Source organism: Eutrigla gurnardus (genome assembly GCF_963514095.1).
Source record: "Eutrigla gurnardus genome assembly, chromosome: 18".
NCBI lineage: Eukaryota > Metazoa > Chordata > Actinopteri > Perciformes > Triglidae > Eutrigla > Eutrigla gurnardus.
In genome coordinates, this window is record NC_139929.1 from 20,764,163 (window position 1) to 20,787,667 (window position 23,505).

The 23,505-nt window shown below is 41.8% G+C and overlaps 1 protein-coding gene across 1 annotated transcript; it reads right to left on the bottom strand.

Moving 5' to 3' along the window:
- Positions 1-9,044: 9,044 nt before the first annotated feature.
- Positions 9,045-16,378, bottom strand: hccsb (holocytochrome c synthase b). The gene is made up of 8 exons (XM_084033376.1): positions 16,275-16,378; positions 15,281-15,395; positions 15,085-15,132; positions 14,231-14,364; positions 13,397-13,545; positions 11,727-11,846; positions 11,454-11,540; positions 9,045-11,003 (listed from the first exon to the last, which is right to left on the bottom strand). Exons 2-8 carry the CDS (start codon positions 15,387-15,389, stop codon positions 10,805-10,807), a joined length of 846 nt encoding a protein of 281 aa, XP_083889502.1. The 5' UTR covers positions 15,390-15,395; positions 16,275-16,378; the 3' UTR covers positions 9,045-10,804.
- Positions 16,379-23,505: the final 7,127 nt, after the last annotated feature.

Genomic DNA, 23,505 nt, shown 5'->3' on the forward strand with positions numbered 1-23,505 from the left:
CTTCATTTGGACATCACTAGTAAAACATAACATCAAGTAACTTATTTATCATACATCACAGATTCCGTCATACATCACAGATTCCGTCTGTGCCATCTTTGGGACTGCTTCGTTGCGGTCCAGGATTTCATCGCTGATGTGGCCTTCTACACGTCGGGACGTCGACCAGTGGATGTTTGCTGTTCTAGGAGGATGGGAGGAACCCAAACCAAAGGAAACCCATCTGAGAACAACTTTATTCATTTTCTTTGATAACTTTTTTCCACCCGAGAGGTTGTTTTTTGTTCTTGCATCCAAGATAAACTAATAACTGAACTAAACTAAGATCATAAGGAAACCAAAGGTTGGCAACAAAGGGACAATTGAATTAAAAAGAAAAAAAATGTTTTTGAGGGTATTGAAACATTTAGTGTTTTGTTTTTTACTGTGGGAGTCCCCCTCGAAAACGAGATGGTGCATCTCAAGGGGCTTATCCAAATAAATAAATTTGAAGTCCGGCTATGCTTTCTGGTCCAGCAGAGTCCGCTGAGGTCCTGACCGATGCAGACTGCTAACTGGCCTGATGATGAAACACCATATTGTAGCTCCACCTGCTGCTGTGTGGCTGCTCAACTACTCCTGCTTTCTGGTCTACAGCGACATGGTTTGGATGGATCCATCTCGGCGTGGCTGTGCCTGCTGCCATGGACTACTACTGTTGATACTATTGCTTCTATTAATACCACCACTACTGCTAATGCTACTACTACTATACTACTACCAACACCAAATGCCGTTGGAACCCAAGGGCCTGGGCTGCACCAGATTTCTGCCTAAAAGCCTATTAAGGCTGTTTTTTCTCACCACTGTCGCTGTAACTCTGCCCCTGGGTGATGTTGGGACTTTGAAAATGTATTGACTGAAATCATGAGCGTATTCTAGCCCTGTTCAATATGTTGAGTGTCCTGAGATGACTTCTGTTGTGATTTGACACTATAAATAAAATTCAATAGAATTGAAAATTGAATTGAACTAAATGAGCTAAAAAGAGCTGAAGGGAACTGTTGGTGGTTATTGTGAGAGAATATTGGTTAGTGCAGCTTTGATACTTGTTACCTGTATTATGTCTGCTAATAATAGCATTGATGGCTAGATATGACTATTTTAAAACTCCATGACTTCACCTGCTTTCTTGGAACAAAGCTTGTGGGTGTTAAAGAAGAAGGAAACTTTATTAATGATGATGGCTGCTGTGTCGAGGATCCTCTTGCTCCATGTTTTCCTCCTCTACTTGCCTTCAAGCCACAGCTTTGGTTCCAACATCTTCCGAACCAGCTCCGTGATTTACTTAACGGCTTCGCTCTAAATCCAAATGATAACAATAACTGAGATTCACCTGGAAGCAAATGTCGGCCACTTCAAAGTGGTTCAAATCAATACAGAGCTGAAAGAATCACTTTTTAACAGCCATCTGAATGATTGCACGTCACACTGATTAGCAGATAAACACGGCTCCTTACACGGCAAACCTGTCTCACACGATGATCCCGGTGCTGATTGCGAGTGGACATGTGGACAGAGCCGGGTAATGGCGGGGTAGCGGGGGGCCGGTGGCAGACAGAGCGCTTGAAAGCCACCTCTTTGGTATGGAAATGGGGAACTGTGGAGAGCAGATATGATAAAATATCGGACTTTCACGCAGAATGCCAGGGGCTGTTTGGACATCTGCTGTGTGCTGTGCAGCTCTCCGGCACATGGGAAATCAACATGCACACATTCTTTCAGGCATGGCTTTGTGGTCGACCAACACAGTCACGTATTTAAAGGAGAAATCCTCTCAAAAGAGCAACGGGCGATGTACGGTGCATCCATTTTGTGCTTATTCCCACAGATGACTGGCCAGTTACAGCCAATGCGACGTCATGTTGAGACATCATGTTGTCTCCAACATGGATGGTAAATGTCAGGTGTCAGCCCCCTTTAGATTAAAAGAGAGATGTTTTCCTCCTGCGCTGACATTCAACAATCATACAGGCAGGAATCAATCAGTCAAGAGGCAGCGAGACCTGCTGCCCCACTGACAACAGCCGTAATAGACCAGAATGCAATGCAGCATCCACATGTTGTGTTCGCCAGCTCTATCCACCGACATGAATACCAGCTGATAAGTAATTCAACGCAGCCATATGTGTACTTCATCAGGAGCATTGAGCTGGTGCATTTGAGGGCAGGGGGAAAAAATACCTGAAGTAGAAAGACATGCAGTTGTTAAGTCAAGTAAAACAACAAAAACACATTTCAAAGCGGTAGAACTCGTAGAAACAGCCAGTTATTGTGTTTGGGCTAATAATACATTATAAATATGTACCAACACATATCAGCTCAGGTGCCCATAAGGACCCAGACACATTTTCCCTTAAAGGACAATACATTGTATTCATACATTATTCGAATGTGGTTTGAATTCAACAACAGAAAGTAAATTACATCAAAATAAGTGAATCGGATAAATTCATTGAGCAGCTCATTCCTATTTTTCATATTGTGATCAAAGAATTGGCTTTTCTGTGACGATTTTAAGCTTAAAAGGTTGATATTTTCATAACTTGCTTTATATAAATGTGTTCAAGAAATGTGGTCAGAAAAGCTTTAATCCAACATTGGATGTTTTATTAAAGCATTAGAAGTGTTAAATGGGTTGAAAAAACAAGCTAGTTAGGGTCACTCATGGTCTTCATGAATATAAGTCAAGGATATTTAAAGTGAAGACTGTGTCACTGTGGGTTCTTAAAGTGTAAGTTTGGCGGAAATTGAAAATAAAGCTATTTTCTGAATGAAAATATATCAACTAAGCCGTGGAGGAAGTAATTTTCGCTCATCACGCAGTTCAGAGCTAGCACGGGCGGAAGCTAGAGTCCAAAATCGCAAACAGTGGGTTAGCATGGGGCCAACAGCCACACGCTTTCAAAATCGCATTTTTAAACCACTAACATTGCTCAAAACAGCGCCAAACCTCGTCAGCAGCTTGCTCTGGGTGTCTACACATAAAACGAAGCACCAACAACTCAGTTCATGAACCCGAAGTTTATAACAGAAGACAGTTCAGAACACTCACCAATTCTACCCCTGCCAGCTCCTCGCGAAGGATAGTCCGTAAGTGTCGATTACCGAACGCAATGCAAAACGAGGGAGACCACTGAAGATTTTGCCCAGAATAAAACGAGTATACTTTTAAATTAGTGGCAGTTTGGCCAAATATAAGTTAATAACGGTGGGTAAAAACGTCGGGATAGTTTGTATACACTTCCAATCAGTTCAAGACAGCAGCCTTATCTGAAGCACATACATGTCATGCGAGATCTCACACGGGAACACGAGAGCTGCGTTCGGTAATCGACACTTACGGACTATCCTTCGTGAGGAGCTGGCAGGGGTAGAATTGGTGAGTATTCTTAACTGTCTTCTGTTATAAACTTCGGGTTCATGAACTGAGTTGTTGGTGCTTCGTTTTATGTGTAGACACCCAGAGCAAGCTGCTGACGAGGTTTGGCGCTGTTTTGAGCAATGTTATAGTGGTTTAAAAATGCGATTTTGAAAGCGTGTGGCTGTTGGCCCCATGCTAACCCACTGTTTGCGATTTTGGACTCTAGCTTCCGCCCGTGCTAGCTCTGAACTGCGTGATGAGCGAAAATTACTTCCTCCACGGCTTAGTTGATATATTTTCATTCAGAAAATAGCTTTATTTTCAATTTCCGCCAAACTTACACTTTAAGGGTTAGTTTAGCTTAGCATGAGGACTGAAACAGATAGCCGGCCCTGAGGAAACGTAACAAAACCCATCGACCAGCTCCTAAAGCTCATTAATTAAATGATTTGCCTAATCTCGAAAACTGGAATGTAAAAACAATTTGCTTCTTTACAGGAGGTTGTGTGTAAAACTGTTTCCTGGCCATGAGCAGTTGCCAGGTAACCAGCAGAGACTGTAGTCACCCAGCTGGCAGCTTCTCACATCTCTGAAAACACAAGAGCACATTTTCAAACAGGCATTATATTGATGAATCAACGGCATATCCAAAATATAAAATGTTACTTTGTTCCTGAAAATTTTTTAATGTTAACACTTAATCGAGTGACGCTATAAAAATTATAACAGTTATGACTCTCAATTTCTGAGCCATCAACACTATTAGATGTGAAATGCATGCTGGGACACTTAGCAATAAAATAACATAATAATAACAACATGTCTGCAAGACCACTGCTGGATTGTGTGACTGAATGAGAACAACCCACATGGCAAAGCCCCCATTTATACAAGAATGGCTGTAAGACGTTTTAAAAAACTTGTCATTTAAACTCGAAGTCATCCATCTATTCAAGCTGTCTGCCAGCACAGCAGCAGCTGAGTGGCGGCGATGTTATGGAAGTTCAGGCCTCGTCCACACGAACCAAAACCATCTTTTTCCTTGGAGTTGTTTCAAGAAAAAGGACTCAACACGCTGTAGTATATATTCCAGGCCTGTATGTGGCACTGTTTCTGCAACAAAAATACACCAAAAACAGAAAAGGAGAGACGGAGCATCTTTTTAGCTCAGCATAGCGGCAGAGGAGCAGAATATTTTTCCCTAGTAGCACGATCACAAGCATGGAGGCCACCATTGTTGTCAAAGATAACAAGTCAACGGCTAGAGGGTCGAGGGGTGGGGCGATGACATCATCGTATGCGTATTTGCCACCTACACGAACACGTACACTTTTTCACCCTGGGAGCTGGTTTCAAAAAAGGGCGTTTACAGGCACCAAAAACCCAAACAAAAAACGTTTTCCGTGTGGTCAGTTACATGTTAGCCTCAGAGGCCGTCCACACGTTGCAAAACGTGTGGGCGTTTTTCCTTGGCGTCATTTCAAGAAAATCTGCATCCAGACGAATCCACTGAAAACGACTCAGCGCGCTGTAGTACATATTCCAGGCCTATATGTGGCGCTGTTTCTGCTACAAAATGCAGAAGAAGAGACGGGCTGACCGGATGTTTGCCGTTGCTATGGCAACACGTGAGAGCTACGGCTAATCTTCACCCGACCACCCGATCAATAAACACCCATAAGATGACAATTTGGCCCGTATAAATAAAACTAACAATAAGCATCAAAAGCTGTCACCCTCAGGACCTTGACGAGGTGTTGTCACACGTTGGGATGGATTAATTAGACAAATAAATGCCTACATTCATGGGAAGTTAGCTAGCGGTTGTTTGGTAGCATCGTAAAAAAGTAGCAAATCTGCAACTTTTTTACGGAATATTGCCCCCCTCTCTCGGCTCCGTTTTTTTTCATACAGTGGCCCTGATACGCCGACGTACAGACGAGCAGAATATCTGCTACGAGCACGGAGGCCGCCGTTGTTGTTGTTGTTACGAGACGTCAAGGGGCAAGAAGTCAGACTTGAGGGTTGAGGGGCGGGCCGATGACGTCATCGTATTCGTTTTCGCCGTCTACATGAAAACGAAAACGAAACGGAGGGGTGCCGTTTTTTTCTTTTTCACCCTGAGAGCTGGTTTAAAAAAAGTGCGTTTTCAGGCAGCGAAAACGCCGGGTCCATATGGACAGCAGGCCGAAACGCACAAGACTTTACCCACAAAAAACGTCTTTGTATGGACGGGGCCTAACACATCGGCCAAAACACTCAAAGGGAGCAAACTGTTACCCCCTGCTGTGTGTCTGCACCCAGGTGTCTTATCACTGCCGGCGGGGGGCCAGTTAATAATAGTACTTGAAGAGTCAGCGGCCAGTAGTGATGTCCAAATGAAGCTTCGTGAAGCATTTTCTTTATTTTCTGAGCCCAATAGATGGTGCTCTCTGTTCAACAAAGGGTTGAAGGACGATATATTTCCATTGCTTTCAACCCTTTGTCACTAGCGGCCAGTCGTTAGGGGTGTGAAACAGCCATTAAAAGGTGTTTTGATCAAGTGTGAGGGGTAACAAGGGGTCGAGCATGCAGCCGTAACTGGGTGCAGTTTAGCTGCACCCAGTTACTCAGATGCACTCACTCACACACAACCGATCCCATGATCCTCCTGGAGGAGATAATAACCTGCTTTATTGTCCTCTTGGGGAAATGTATTGCTGACACTTTCTATGAAGGTCATAATGCATCGTAAGCACATTTATAACACATTATAATGCATTTATAAGGCTTTATAAATGTTGTTATAAATGTTTATAATCATGCATGACACCTCATTACAAGGGTTATCAAGTATTATAAGTGGTGGACATCATGTAATATAAGTTCATCATTAATAATGCCATTTATAATTGTATAGCCAGTTATGAAGACTGCTCTAACGTATCAGATCAGATTACACAGTTTAGTAGTTTGGTAGTTATAATGTATAATGTAACATCCAGGACTCAGACTCTTCTTTTACCCACTGGGCTCACTTGGGCATGGAGGTATAAAGCGTTATGAATGATGAACTTGTCCACCACTTATAATACTTTATAAACCTTGTATAAGGTGTCATGCATGATTATAAACATTTATAACAACATTTATAAAGCCTTATAAATGCATTATGTGTTATAAATGTGCTTATGATGAATTATATACATGACCTTCATAGAAAGTGTTACCAATTCATTTTTTACATTTGTTGCGATGAAGTGATCCCAGAAGTGGTAGCAGCACAGCACCCTACCCTGAGAAGTTATGGGTTAGGTGCCATGCTCAAGGGAACCTCGACAGTGCACCTATCCAACCACCAGTCCACACTACATATTTGGGCTGCGTGGGGACTTGAACCAGACCAAACTGAGTCGCCGTGGACTGAAGTTGGGACGGAGTTGTGCCATGTTTTAGTCCACGAGATGTTGGAAGGGTCAAAAACACAGACAGCATCCCCAGTGTGTCTTTAATGCAAAATGCTTATACTGCACTGTAATTTCTATTCCTTTGATACTGTTGTTTTTATTTTTATTTTATTATCTTTTATTTGCTTTTTTATTTTGTATAATTATTTTTTATATGCGTCTCTCACATGCTTTTAATGTTTATGTAAAGCACTTTGAATGACCATGTTGTTAAAGGGTGCTTTACAAATACAATTTGCTTTGCCTTGAGTTTATTTGGTTGAATTAATCCAAACAACCGTGATTCCACTGAACCGTCCTATATGGTGGATATCAACTCACAAACATGGACATCATCAGAGTAGCATATTTCCATTTGTTACACTGATCCTGACTGTCGCTGCCCATCTGGAGTGTGAGGAGATCTGACTATTGCTTGTGGGTATTTCATTGAATTAATGTGTTGCTGAGACTTTATTCATCCTGAGGGAAAGGGTTGCACGTCAGTGTTCGCCTCATTCCTCTGGTTGTGACTCTGGTGGTGTGAAACCCACTTGGAGTAAATAAAGATTATTATGAATAGAATATTGTGTTCACCCAAAGCATACATAAGTACTTTGAGCTTCATTATTATTAAGAGCATTCCCACGCTGAAACATGACCCTGGTGTCTGTGAGGGTCTGGTCCCGTTCAACTCCGTCAGCTCTGCTGTCTGTTTCTGGTCCTCGTTGTCTTGTTGTCCGATTAGACAGTCTGATTAGCTTGAGCGGATCAAAACAACAATGAAAGGTGAACTTTTGCTCGTCGTGCATATTCACACGACTCTTCAACCGCAAACGTATTTGCATCATAAACTACAACTCCACTGTGAATGTTGATGATAAAATGGCGGCCCTAATGCGAGCAACTACCGGCTTTCTATCTTCTTCCTGTCAGCGCTCTCAGCTCGTTAAATGCTCGCCGAGGTAACACATAACAGAGGCCGCCTTGCTTCACCTCCGTTGCTCCTTGTGACCCCCCTGCCTTAGTTTCCCAGTGGATCTACTCTGTTTCTACTTTGAGAAATGTGTTGTGTCCCACGTGCAAACACAATATGTGAGAAAATAAACCCGAGAAGTGATAAAAAAACAAACAAGAAATATGTATATTTTTAAAGCAACAGTACTCTTCTGACAGCCCCAGTAAAATGAACCATTATGAAAGAGTGGCTCATGGTCGATCCTAATTGCTGAGCTGCTGTAAAGATGTAAAACAAAGGGACAAAAAGGTGCACAGGATGAGGTAGAATAAAGTCCCCCTGAGGAGAATCGTGACTAAAAATGTACTTCTTTGTTCATATGGGATGCTTTATTGTGCAGTTTCCCTACAACTCAAACATGGGAATTCTAGTGAAACACCTCCCTCTTGTGTTCATAATCAAAACTGCATCGACATCTGACTGAAGAATGTGAATCAGCCTCTGTCTGGATAGCAAAAGTTCCCCAGAATGTTTCATTAAATCGGCCGTAGAAAATGTCCATTTCACTGTTAATATGTCTGAACCTGCTACTAGGGTCCTGGATAGTTTTCAAGGCCACGCTTCCTTTTCAGGGACAGAAATGCAGAAAAGCAGGTTATAACACAGAGCACATAGCATGATCCAGCAGTGATGAGTGGTAAGAATCTCTTCTTATTCTCTTGAAACTTTAGTTTGAAGCAGACGACGACCTCTAGTTCTGAAAAGTGAAGCTAAGCTGAGGTACAATATGACAGACTCTGAAGATGACCCGCCTCCTCCAAAGATATGAAGGGGTCATTCTAAGCTAAACAAAACCACGGACTCTTATTTCACGGTGAATTTCTCGGTGAATATACAATAAAAACAACCAGTTATGAATATTATATTCCATTTCCCTTTTTTAAATTCTTAATGTCCTCTTCAGCACATTAAACAAGTTGACTTGTCAGTGCGTCGGTTCATTTCTGCTGTGAATTTTACTTTCAACATTGAATTCAACTTTATTGATTCAAACCAGCTCTGAGATTAATTTATGAAAGTGATCATCTTGGTTTAGTTTGTTTGGCAGCAGAGTCGAGACAGAATACTGAGATTGGCTTCCACTTTATCATAACCAGTGGTTATGATGCATTATGTCCAGCAGATGGTGCTCAAGATGGTTTTGGCCATGTAGCATTAAAAACAACATTTACAGATGAATTTCCAAGTGCAAGGTGAGTATCAATCAGAGGCAGTAGATGACCAGCTTTATTGATAGTTTAGTTGACCACCAGAGCTAGTACACTTTTTTACACTCAAGACAGTTTCTCTTCTGGGAACACAAACATCACCGTTAGCACACAGAAATCTACACTCATTCATCAAATAAATAAAAATGGGAATATCAATGCAACCAAAATGATAAGTTGAAACACAGGATTGTGGCAGTTTGAAGAAGTTACATTGTAAATACATTAAACAATGCAAAGCAAAAGTAAATCTGACTAATTTAAAGTTGAGCTGAAATGAAAAAAAAAAGTATTGCTCACCTATTTAATAATTATATGCTGGAAGAAAAATACAAAAGCTGAGCTAATCTATTCAACCGTCAAATCAAATTCCTCCCAACGTGCCCCCCCTGAAATGTTGTTTCAGCTCCACATTACAGACTTTAGGGGTTTCATAAACATTATGAAATAGAAAAGTAATACAGTATATTAAGTATGACGCAGTGATGAAACAGAATGTCAACTGGTCAGCTTTCAATATCACCTTTAACCAAACTGCTGCCGTCAGCACCCGATGTCCAACTGACAAGACGGCAGAGGAGTTTAATAACGCTTTCATATCCTGGACCTTTAAAAGAAATAGAACTTTATATCCTGTAGGAGGTCAAACTAAACTAACCCATAACCCACTACACGGTCGTCATGGGAACTTGTCTAACCCAGCTCACCAATAAGCATTATCCTGACAAACAGAAAATATGAAAGGAGATTCTCACTCGTAGGTTTCCAGACGATCCTAGTCAGCAGGTCACGTCACTGTGCAACTCAAACTGGAGGTTATTGACTTGAAACAAGTGTCAGGGTGTGTATTCATGTCAGCCACAGCTCATCTACACAGCAGCTCCATGAAAAGCAAATACAGTGGCAGACAACAAAAGAGTCTGTTTCCTGTCTCTTCATCAACTCTCACATAAAGGCAGCATGCCGACAGATTAGACTTGAAATGAAGGAGCCGTTTCAAGCATCAACTATATTGTGATCACAACCAGGGTTCCCACTCTGTCTACAGACCACTTCCAACGCTGATCGACAGGAACACTAATATGCTCCTCTCTGTGGAAGTCTGACTGTGGCACAGTGGCATTAACATTATTCAACCACTCAAAACAAGTTGAGAAGAAAACGTGATGGAAAGTGTGCTACCATGTGACGTGACTGGGACCATTTCAACATTGATATGACCCGTAACATAACTCAACCTTTTCAGACGCTTTCAGATAGACCTGAAGTTAAATTCTCACCTCAAAATGTGAAATGTTAAAATCATTTTCTGAGTTTTAAATGACTGGCATTAGTCAACCTTCCCCCACCCCCCCTCATGGTTTTCCAGCACGTGTGAGAACCCTGACAACCCTGAAGACACCGTGGCACTGCAGCAATAGTTTAAAGATACACAAGTCATGAAGTCCCAGTAGATCATGTGAGCTGGGTGAACACTTCATCGTCAGTACTTTGGGTACTGCAGAAACTCAGTATTGCTTGAACATAAATGCAGCATGGAACATTAAAAAACAGCAGTCAGAAACCCAAAAGTAAGACTGTCCCCGGATCAGCAGAAGAAGCTTCATGCAGCCTAACCGATGAGACGCTGCTAAAACTAAAAGTCTCAGTCATTGTATTTTTTCTTTGTGAGTAACGTTCATAGTTTATGTTCACAGCACAGTATGTGTTTGAACTCACACACTGCCCTGTATATGTGTGTGTGTGTCATTTAGGAGGTCCAGCGCCACCAGGTCACCTTCATGCGGTCCCAGACGGCATCTAAAGAGTCGAAGGCGGGGCGTACGTCGAGGATGGAGAACTGGTAGTTCTCTTTGTTGATTTCTCCGTCATAGTAGTCGATGACATAGCGGACCTCCTTCCCACAGCGGTCGATGATCCAGTCATGGCGATCAAAGGGAAGCTCATAGCTAATGAGGAGGAGAAGAAGAATGAGACATGATCCCGGACAGTTCACCTCCAAATAAAAAAATATATCCTCTCATCAATCTAGAATGTTTTGGTGTGAGTGTCGTTGATGATTCATGTCCACATTTTAGTGCATGACAAAAAAAGCTAGCGCTAATGGGTAGCATTCACACATTCCCAGATTGCTTACCTTACCATAGCCATGACAACATTCAGTACTAAGTCACTAATTGAAAGTGTAGGGAAAGGTTATGGTGGCATTAGCGAGCCCTCTAGCTAACTAGCTAGCAGCTGAATGAGTAAAACTGTAACTTAATTATTTGTCTCCAGGCTCTTGTCACAGTGTAGGAACCCATTATTAACACAGATTCACCAGATGCACACTGGGTTTCTGAGGTGGACATGTAACTTGTGGACTAAAGTCCAGGCAGAGCAAGAGTGGAGGAGCTCACCCCATCCAGTGGCGGAAGCGAGCCCTGGGGGAGAACTCTTTGGCTTTACCACCGAACCTCTTCAGGGTCGGCCCACATGGACATTCACTACAAAAACACAAGACAAAGTCCTTCAAAAACATATCAAAATAACCATTAATACTTCGATGTAACGGCAGACTGTGTAACATACAGGTAGAACGTTGTTTGACATTTAAGGATATAGGATTACTTTCTGTGATACTAGCGTTTGCTGATGTTATAAAGCTGTATAACTAGACTTTGTGAACTCACCCTACATGCAGGGCCTCCCATTTCAGGATCTCCTGCCAGGCCTGCTCGTTGTTGGTGTTGTGGATTTTAATGATGTTGGTCATATCTTGAGCACCGAGGTCATCTTCCCGCCAGCGCCACCTGCAGCACAAATAAGACGCAGATACAGAAGTACTGGCCTCTTGACTGCTTTCTCCTCCCATGTAATAACTGTGATGTTTCATCATTAAAGCTCATATATGCAGATTCATCATTTTGCCATTTAGCCAATTGACCCTTTGCTAAGTCCCGCCCCCGCTGCTACCCCATAAAGATGTCAGAGCTCCCATTTTCAAATTCAGAAAAACAAAAAAAGGATTGGAGAGAGAAACAGACAAACAGTAAAACATATCCGGGATGTCAAACTGATTCAGTGGTGAAAACCGGATAAAAGCTACAGATCAATGAACCACCACATCAGCTGCCATTCACTAAAAGTGTAAATGACAGGCTCCGACTGTTATCTAAGTGTCTGACAGCATTGTGGAAAGGATTCCTACTGAGATGGATTTTGCTAAAGAGAAAAATCCTTTTTGTTGAAATAGAAACAGCATTTACATTGCTTTCACCAAATACACCAGAGGCCTGTACTAGGAAGTGACTGACTGTATGCATCGCACTGCGTTACTTTTCCACAGGTGCTTTTATGTATGCTGTGGGTGATACAGAGAACCTGAGCGAGAACACACTCTGCAATGCAATTCATAAGGTGGCATGTATTACACCGCCGGGATTGCAGCTGAAAGATCTACTCGTACCCTTTGGGGCATTGATATTATAAGACTATTAACTTACACAGTCAGCGAGTTTTTACCAGCTGTCCTTCCTGCATTTGGCAGCTGCAACTGTGTTGCTTTTTGCCTGTTTTATACATTTAATGTCTTCGTATTTCTGTAAGATTATGATTCGCTCCTCGTATGCCGCTCTGCTGCCGTAGACTGATCCATGTTTGTGATTGGTCAAATGCTGCAAACGCCGCCTCTTTTATGTGCACGGGCTCATAGCTGGAAAAGGAAACCCTGGTTGACTTAGCAAGTTGATAACCAGCGTCATGTGACCGCTGATCTCTGACTGCAGTTGTTAGGGTTAATCATTTTCATCAGATAATCCTCACTTTCCGACTGTAACAAATAAAATGTACAACATGGTTCTGTTGCAGGACAGATCCGTGTGCTCATGTCAGCGGTCTGTGGGAGCCAGAATTCTTGCTGGTTTGTAGGGGATCAAAAACGTATTTTATTCGATCAATAAGTTTCGACTCACTAATGGCACACACATCTATTTGTTTAGGTTGTATTCGCCATCTTTGGTAGTTAATGTAGTTTGATAAACTGTTTCACTCCGTCGTACAGAAACGTATATCATTGTTTACCAGCTGTAAAAGATCTTTAACATTCGTTTTTGTTTAAAAAAAATACAGCATTTTGAATTTGTGGAATATGAGTATTCTGTTGAATGAGATCAACACCGTCACATCCCTTCTGAGTCGTGGGCCGAACTTATATTCTGAACTGCAACGATAGTGAGTCTTTAAAGCTCAAAGGTTATTAGGGGATGTAACATGCTGAGCAACTCAAACAATCTGTTGTACATTTCTGCATGTGTGACTGGTGATGGACTGGAATACCAAAGCCATGCAGTCGTGGACTGACCCTTTCCGTAGCATGGCGTTCCAGAACATCTGCTCGGACGGGTAAACCCAGTTCTTGTCTGTGCTGTGACGGGGGATGGTGGACTCCTCTCTGCTGAGGTCGAGGTGGAAGGGCTGGTCTGAAGCTGGTGTTTGGTTGGGAGGAGGCATCTATACACACGGACAGGACAGACAGTTCAGCAACACAATCTTTACAATCAAACTTTAAAGAGTGATTTGTTCTCTCTGGATGAGAAACGTCATCTATTGGACTGTTAAATGTTGTTTTCCTGTTGCCATAAACACAGATCAGTCTACAGGACAAGAAAAAATAAACTGCCTATCCTTTGTAGTTGCAGCTCTGTCCGCTTTCTAAGGGTGAGCTAATTTCCTCAATGAGCACAAAGTCATATTTCTAACTCGGTTGCCATGGTGACTTAATATCAACGCTCCATTGTTGATGGCTTTGTATAGATTGCAGACACGCGTGTAACTCAGAGTTAACACACCGAGTTTATTAAACTAACCCAGAACAGCTGTTCTGGAACCGAGAACTCAAGAGTTCTTAGTTTCAGAGTTTGTTCAAGCTGCTTTCTGGAATACACCCCTGGACAGATGTTGAAAGCTGCTTTAGCTTGGTAACTGGTGTGTGAGTGAGCTTCATCAACACCTACAAACAGTTCGGCTCTTGCTCTCTGCTTTTGTGACTTGCAATCGTGTCAAGGTGGTTTTAGCCAAAACACACTATTGTCGAGATCAGACATTTACTTACTTCCGTGGCTTTCATACTATAACTTCCTCCTCCATCTACCCAGAACCCACTCCCTCTTTCCCCACGCTAAAGCAGTGTAGGTACCATATTTGCTGGGTCGATGTCACTCTTCGTGCCATCTGCAGCTTTCATGGGACACTGCACAAACTCGTAGGCCCGGTCCTGGTGAACTGGAACTGGTTCTGCTTGGTGCATCGGACACTCTGCGGGAGGAGACGCTACAGGAAACAAAAGCAGTCAATTAAGGCATAGCATGTACTAAAACCTCAAAGCGTCAAGATGTTCAACAATATGAACGTTGGAAAAACCTCTACCTCCAGGGCTCAACACTAACTTTTAAAAGTGGTTGCCAGGCTGGCAGACAGGCATCAGGAATAATGCTTAACACTTTCAGAAACCTTTTATTTTTAGTAGTTAAAGTACTATGAATTTATAAAATAGTAAGTAATAAAAGCTTTATTATAGTAACCGAAAAAAACAAGACAAAACAAAACCCATTTGTCTCTAAGGCATATAACTGCACATGCAAGTAAACATATGTACAGCGTGTCCTGCTTCTGAATTTGTTGCCAATTTCTTAAACGGGTTGCCAATGGCAACCTCGCAACTGAAACTGTAGAGCCCGAACTTGTATAATGTTTATGAGGCAACATCAAGGAGCAGCAGCACCAGCCATTTAATAATAATAATATATTGTTTTTGTAGTGCACTTTTCATTCAGTGAATCTCAGAGTGCTTACATTAAAATAAATTAAATGAATAAAATAAGCAGCATCTAACTGAAATAATCTAGCTCTGAAAAGCTGTATGACTTTATGTGTTCAGGGAAACAAATTAAAATAACCTCAGTGTTGCCAGGAAATGAATTTGCTAAAGTAATACAGGTATGTCACACAGAATGCAATATGCCAGCATGCCTTAGACTTTAGAGCTTATACCTTTCACAGGCTGAGCTTGATGCATGGGACACTCCGCAGGTGGGGACACTAAGAAAGGCACATACAGACAAACGCATTGTAATATGTTGTATGTTGTAACACAAGTTTAGCAAACATTGTTAAAATGGTACAGTATAACATAGCAACATAATAAAATTGTAATTAATATCATCATCCCCCCCACACCCAGCAGCACCTTTGACAGGCTGAGCTTCTTGGTGCATAGGGCAGCCCTGAGGAGGGGCGGCCATCATGGCCTCTGCCCTGACCGTAGGAGCAGCAAGTGTGGACAAGGAGGCTCCCATCCTGCCCTGTCAGAGGCGAAAACACACATTAAGTCAATACACATTATGTCAGATAAACTGACAATGAGCACTAAGTTGCCCTGTCCATTACTGAAGGTCGGTCTGGTCGCTGAGACAGACTCGGAGTGGCAGGGAAATAGAAAACCCCGTACAGCCCGGCACTAAACACTCACACAGTCCTGAACCACGCCGAGCTCCTCGTACACATCAGCGGTACAGACAGGGGTGTGCGTTAGGTCTGTGACTGACTGGACTCTGTCTTGGGTGCGACTGTAAGCCTTTCAATGACAGACGGTCATTGATGTACACAAGGCCAAGATATGCACTGGGACGGCTTTATTACAACACAAAACGGTAACGGCAATGATAATTGTCCAATAGTTAAGTAGAACGATTATTTAAGTGAATTCCTACGGCTAACGAACACAAAAGATATTTGCGTCAGCCGACAGAGTGACTGGACAGGCTGATATTTGACCCTGCTGGAAGTTATCCTCGATTAACCTCACGGTGAGCGTCGTAAAGGGAATAGTGACCGCTTTTCGCCAGGCTGCAGACCCCTGGAGCCCCAAACATCTCCAATGTATTATGCCTCACATAGATTAAAAACAACAAAGTGGAACGAAATGACAAATCATTCTGAATGTCAGGCAACTAAGCGACTAGTAACGTTGCTAGCCAGCCGGCTAGCTAGCTAACGCGTCTTTCATTTACATTAGCCAGACAACCTAGCAGGTATGCTAACGTTTGCCTATACAGTAACTTTAACGTCCATTAAACAGAGCACGTTACCAACACATTCAGGTCGCCTCTTTAACTTCCTGTCTAGTCACGTTAGTTACCGTGTGGCGCGAACATATTACGAGAGAGAAACAGCTAACTAACCTGTGAGAGAAGTCGGCAGTGAGGTGCTCTTCTGTCTGTTGCTATCCCAATGTCAACGTGCAGGACACGCAACTGTGGCTCACGTGTGGGGCACGTAAAGCAAAACGTCATCACGCCAACGTGACGTATACGTTTTGCAACGTATAGCCGGTGATATAACATTTGCTGCACTGTGACATAACAATACCCATAAAGAACAATGCAACTTCATCCTCTTCATATATAAATGTCGACTGTGACATAGTTGTCTCTCTGTGGGACAGATTTATATTCCTTTTCGTTTACATGATGATTTCTTATCATGTAATTTATTTTTATTTATTATATTCACATATGTCGTTTATCACGAATTCATCATTTTATAGCCTAATTACTGGAATAAAATGTACAGTAAGATAATGGTACTTTTAAGTGCCAACTCAAAATCTATAATGGTCCTCCTCATCGATTTACAAAACACAGTTCATCCTGTAGTAGCGGTGGCTGTCCTCTCGAGGGCACCAAAACGCCGTCTTACTTTTATATTTTGACACGTAATCATGGTAGATTAAAGCTTGCAGTTTAGAAACCAGTCTGTTACAGTGAATACGATGTTTTGCAAAATGGTCACCATCTTCATTCTCACAACCTAATAACACTTTTATTCTACCTTCTATATTTACTTGCCCAATTCAACAACATGTATACAGACATGTCTTATTTGTTCTTATTTATATGATCCTATCTTTTACTCTGATATTGTGTAATGCATTGTGTGAGGTGCAAAAAATACGGAGTCAAGTTTATTGTATGTGCATGCATGCTTGACCGATTACGGCTGATTCTGAATTCACCAAGAAGGAGCAACCTATTACAAATAGAGTTTAAAAAAGAGAGAAAAAGATTCGAAGTATAAAAGAAGTATGATTGTAAAAAATACCTCTGAAGCTGAAACTAGGTTCAGGAGTCAAATTCTAACTTCTATTGAAACAGTAATTGTTATTATGTATTATTCGTATTTATGTCTGTATTCATGGAGGTTGCACCACTTTGATTTGATAGTTTGTTGACTTTCATAAGATGAAAAGCAGAGATAGATCTTACTTTTTCCAATACTGAACCTGTATTTATCAGTCTACATGATTCTTCTTTTGTTGAGAAGCTAAGAAATGCAGAAGAAAACATGACAGTTTTATTAAAACAACAATACAAATATTTTTTCAGTGGCTTTTTACTAGATGAGACCATTCAAGGGAATCAAGTTACCACAATATGCAGTGATATGATCAACACATTTCATGACTTTTCTCCAAGAGTTTACCACCTTGTTAAACCTTAATGGTTACTGTTTGATTCGTTTTTGTACTTTTATGAGAATTTTCCCAAAGCAATGTGTGGTTCAAAATGTTTGCGATTCATAGCTCTATTATGTTTTTGTGGTTGAGAACACCCACACTGACAACACACTCAACATTGTGACATCAATTAGACGCCTATAGATAATGCTTTGTCTTTGGCTCTTTTTGTTGTTGTTGTGTGTGCAGCATCAGATGAATGCGAGCACAAGCTCCGGTCACGGCAACGTCTCCTCCAAGTGTTTTTGGAGAAAGTGGTCGATGCCGTTTGTTGATTTATTGATTATGTGAATGTTTTTTATATTCAAGATAAACGCTATCGACCATATGGTCTCATTCTACCAATAAACAGTTGAGGTTGTGAAAATACCTCAAGTTTTTCTTTTCTTTTTTAAATCCATCCAGATTGCAAATCATTAAATGTATCTGAAACTTAACGGCAGTCTCAGTGATTAAAACCTGGCTTTTCATGCAGGTCGCTTCATTCATGTTGAACATATTGAGGCGGAAGAGTTTCCTAATTTCTTCCAGAACTCGAGCACACACACAAAGCAGGTCAGTGCCAGGAATGAAACTATTATCTAATGTTGCCATTTTGTCTTAGAGACCCCTCTCGTGATCTGAAGGATTAGTGTGTGTGTGTCCCGGGGTTGTGAAGGTGGAGGTGCAGCCCATTAAATCTATTTGTTGCATGGTTCCATGCCTGATTGTGATTTCCGCACAGCTGTGAAACATATTACCGTGATGCTATTGTAGGAGGATTTTGATAATTACCCACAACCCACACACACACACACACACACACACAAACACACAGTGCTCTCTCACACATACAGCTGCCATCTGTGTGTGTTTGGAAGCATTCTCTAAGGGTTTATAGAGCAGGCCAAACCAAAGAATAAAATGTACCTGTTACTACAACAACAGTACAAACGATGAACAGCAGAGGCGTGGACGCGTGTCAGACTCAAGTCATGCATGTGCTAAGTTAACACTTGGCTTCAAAAGAGACTCAACGAAGAGTTGTGAATTCACTTGGACTTCAGCCGTAACTTGGAATGAGTGTTGAAGTTCTCCACGCGTCCAGATGGGCGTTTCTCCTCCTGTCTTCCTGACAACAGATGTCCTTTCAGTGTGTTGCATTGACTTTGGATTTGTGGATCTGAACTTGACGTGAATTGGACCGACCAGTCTGGACCATTGGTCTCCATGGCAACGCCATTAATGCCTCGGTTATAAGCGGATGCGTACACGGACAGTGGTTCTGGTTCTGGACTCTGCATAGCCGTCCTCCTTTACCCTTCACCCCGCCAACAACATCCGCACTAACTTGTATGTTCATACCTACTGGCACTTAAAAATAGTACTCAGCATCATGTGGCAACTTACCCTAGCTCTATTTGTTGTATACCAGCAACGGCTTAACCTAGCAATTAGGAGTGCTTGAAACTTCTTCTATTGACATCCTTACTGTACGAGAGCCATATATTGTTGTTTCAATTACTTCTGACAAATGTACTTATTGTAAGATGCCTTGGACAAAAGCGTCTGCTAAATGCCCTAAATGTAAATGATTCTATGTTTAGGACACGACCCACGTATATACAGTGGTTCGCTATGCTACCACAGTGGACTAGACCATGCAGGCACACATCCTCATGCAATCGCTGTCTTGGACTTACCCAGGATGAATTAGGAGGTCATCACTTCGGGGGCTTTGATAGGATTTGGATAGGTGGTGGAATAGCCTTGGATGCTAGCTGGGTTAGCTTAGCTCCCATTCTGACATGGTGGCGGTATGTCTGGCTGGAAGATCAGGAGGATGCTGTGGGCAGTGGTGGTCTGGAGGTTTATCTTATCCCCACGCTTCCTTCTCTGATGTTGATGAGTGCGTCACCGTGACAGTCATATAATAAACATGAAAGAACATCAAATTAAAACAATGTTGCAAAATTCATCAGAGCTACCGCCGCGTCTCCTGGAGATCGCATACTGTCACAAGGTCAGGTGTATTTGGGAACACGGTGTTTGGAGCCCGTCTGTCAACACAGTGGGGTTCAGCTGGAGAACAACAGGCCTCGTGTTGTTCCGCATCGCAGACTTTGTCTCTGCATGACATTGTACTCCTGATTGATTCCAGTGAATCCACAGCTGTGTTGTTTTCAGCTTGCTGTTTCTGAGATGTTCCTTTCACCCAGTTTTTTTTGTTTCCTCTCACTATGGCTTTGATCAGACACATGAGGGGATGAGCTCGTCAACCAGAGTCTGTATTTACACCGAATGGCCCTTTAGAGGGAGCTCTACAATGATACTGAATGAGCACAATAGCGAGGGGAACATGAGTATTGACTTGTATTATATGTACGTTTGATGTATTTCAGTTATCCTCATTCCGTCAGCTGACACATCAGACCATTGAACAGAGGATATTAACAGCAGGAGTGAAGCACAGTTAAATATGGAGCCTGAGAAATGTTTAAAAAAAAATTTAAGCCACAGTTGGCAACATTGGTACATTGGAATTAAGTAGATGCTTTTGTCCAAAGCAACTTACAAAAGAAAGAAAGAAAGAAAATCCGATGTATAATAAGAACATAAGCGGTCCCAGTACTGAGCCTTGAGGGACACCCGTTTCCAGAGAACGGGGTTTGGAGACTTCACAGTTCAGGAGGAGTTGAGAAATACATTCACATTTCTCATAACTAACAACAGTAGCCACAGACGAAGCTCATGTGTTGGGATCTGCAAATGGCCTTTTCGGATGTCGGGACATTTCACTGCATCGTCCATCAAGAGCACTTTGTGTCTAAGAAGCTGAACTTGGACCACGTCATGAAACCTTTGCTAGAGGTTATTTGCACTTTATTTGCACCCATCAATCCCAGACCATGATGACGACCTCCCCACTGATCTGCCTCCCCACTGATCTGCTTCTCCAGATAGCGTTGCTTTCCCATTGTTTTGTACCCATTGTGGAGGCGGAACATGAGGACTATCCTGAGCTGCATGACCCCAAAGGATTTCATGCTGCATCATCTGAACAAATTCAGACAACAAACTCAAGCTCTTCCAGACTCGTCCTCACACATCTCCCTCCTTGTTGGAGGCTCATGGAGAAGCAGCTGAGGTGAAACTCTGCAGCAGAGTTCAGAGGACAGATTCTGCAACAAAAGAAGCAAAAATGGAAAGTTAGGACCAGATGGAGAGGACTGACCTTTCAGAGGATGACTTAAATGCATTTTGAGAGAAGGAACCACAGGGTTTTTGAAATGTGTGGCCACAGTCAGAATGTCAGATGCAAATAGGCTGCACTCAAGCTAATGGCAACGTTTGTGAATCAGTTTCTTCTACACTCAAACACATGAAGCGAAAACACCACTCTGTTCTTGCAGAGACACGTGGGAAAGAGTTGATTGGAGTGGCCACAACAAGTCAGACCTGAAGAGGATTGTGGAAAACAATCCTCTCTACAGAGTTCTCTATAGTCCTCTACGTAATCCTCTTCATATAGCCCTATGTAGTCCAGGTCATTTTCTCTGCTCTGTTAATTACATCACTGCATCACAATTCAGATATGCCAGATCAACAGCAGCGTGTGGACATCCATAATAAATACAGTGAGTGAATTTAAGTTCCCCTGGTAAGCAGTGATGTGTCTGGGGCTTTTATTGTGAAAGGTAGGAAGGAAAGGAACAGTAGACACTTTTGTCGTCAATGTGGAAGAATTAATAAATACATGCAAAGTACTTTGTGACTGTTTGTGTTGTGATGCACACCAACTTATTATTTTTACAGCTTTGGTTGATCCCTCTGCTCTCTCTCTCTCTCTCTCTCTCTCTCTCTCTCTCTCTCTCTCTCTCTCTCTCTCTCTCTCTCTCTCTCTCTCTCTACTCTTGTCACCTTCAGAGCATGCATGATGGTATATAACGCTTGCTTAGTGAGTCCACTAGTTTTAAAGAAAAAATGTGGGTTATTATGAGTCCACTTGATATAATAATTATAATAATTCTCACTACACATTCAGACAGCACCATGGTTTACTCTCCAAATAGAGAGTAGTGAGGGAGCTTCAGCCTTTTTCCTTATTTTTTCCGTTGCTGTTTGACAACAGTTGTTAAGGAAAGCATAACATCAACGTCATCATAATGTATCATTTGCTTAGGGTTTTTGTGTGTGTGTGTGTGTGTGTGTGTGTTAATGCTTATACCTGCACAGACCAGAAAGAAATAACCGCAGCAGCAAAAGAAGCAAACAGCAAGCTGAGGAAGCACAAAGACAGCTTCCTTGCTTTGCAGCTGGCCGTTACCTCAAAGGAGCAGCTGTTTGAGACGGACAGCTTGTCACGATGAGTGACGGATGATGAGAGAAGGGAGGGACAGAGAGACACCTGCCAATGCCCAAACCACTTTCCCAGTCAAATTGATTTTCCAGATGTTACCTGATAATTTATTGACTCATTTCCATGCAGTTTGGTCCTGACTCTCGTTGATTCTTCATTTCTGTCAGGTTCGGTGAGGTTTTTTGTTGCAAAATATGATCATATAAATGCGGTTGCTGCACCATTAAATTCAGTGTTGAAACAGTGTTGAATGCTAAATGACACAATGTTGTGTTTACATGGCCATCCATTGTCACATTCAGTTTGATCTACTGCAGTCCTAGTCACACCTCCCTTTCAAATCCCCATTTACAAAACCAATACAAAAATATCAAACCACAGTTTTCTATTGCAATACAAATGGAGGTCTGAATATGTTTCACTAGAAAATACCAAGTTGTAGGTTTCTGAAAGTCTCTCTGCTCATCCAAACTCCCATTGACCTTGACTGAGTCCAAACTAAACAAGAATGAGAATATATATATATATATATATATATATATATATATATATATATATATATATATATATATATATGTCTAAATTGAGTCTTTGTGTTATTTCAGGGTTAATCTGTTCTGGCAAAAGCTTCACACCACAAACTGAGTGTTGGTTCGAAATAGGATTTTATTTCTCTGTGGTTGGGATAATCCCAGTTTTAGCTGGAAATTACAGTTTCTGTGCTGTGAGTGCAGGGCAGTCCTGAAGGATCAGGGTTTGGCTGAGAAGGAATGGTGCAGTATCACAGCAACAGTTGTATGCTTACATAAGCATGACAATATGGGCACAGCTGTTTACCATAATTATTGTTGACTTAAGGAGAAAACAGAAATAAAAAGAAGATGCCAACAGTAGAAGACCGGCAATGTTGGGCCAATCTCAGAACCCGTCGGCTATCGGTCCGATCATTTTGCCTTCAGCTGTGTCTGAAATCACTAACTATTCTATTGAGGTTACCATGTTTGGTTCTGTCTAAATGTATAATCAACATTATTGTAGCCTATATACTGAACTCAACATATCCCACAATTCATCTTGAAAAGTAGTGTACAACCGAGCATTATATACCATCATGTGTTGCTCTAGAATATACATAGTCCTTTACATAATCCATTACCTAGCCCTCTACATATTCCTCAGCACAGTCCTCTACATAGTCATCTACATAGTCCTCTACATAGTCCTAGGCAAAGTCCTCTACATAGTCATCTACATAGTCCTCTACATAGTCCTAGGCAAAGTCCTCTACATAGTCCTTTACATAGTCCTCTACATAGTCCATTACATAGTCATCTACATAGTCCTCTACATAGTCATCTACATAGTCCAAGGCACAGTCCTCTAAATAGTCCATTACATAGTCCTCTACATAGTCCTTTACATAGTCCTCTACATAGTCCATTACATAGTCCTCTACATAGTCGTAGGCACAGTCCTCTAAATAGTCCATTACATAGTCCTCTACATAGTCCTTTACATAATCCATTACATAGTCCTCTACATAGTCCTTTACATAATC

Coding starts and splice junctions, on each gene's coding strand:
- hccsb (XM_084033376.1), bottom strand. CDS start 15,389: ATGGGAGCCTCCTTGTCCACACTTGCTGCTCCTACGGTCAGGGCAGAG. Junction 15,133..15,280: donor AGAAGCTCAGCCTGTCAAAG/GTGCTGCTGGGT, acceptor TGCCTTTCTTAG/TGTCCCCACCTGCGGAGTGT. Junction 11,847..13,396: donor AACGCCATGCTACGGAAAGG/GTCAGTCCACGA, acceptor TTTGTGCTGCAG/GTGGCGCTGGCGGGAAGATG.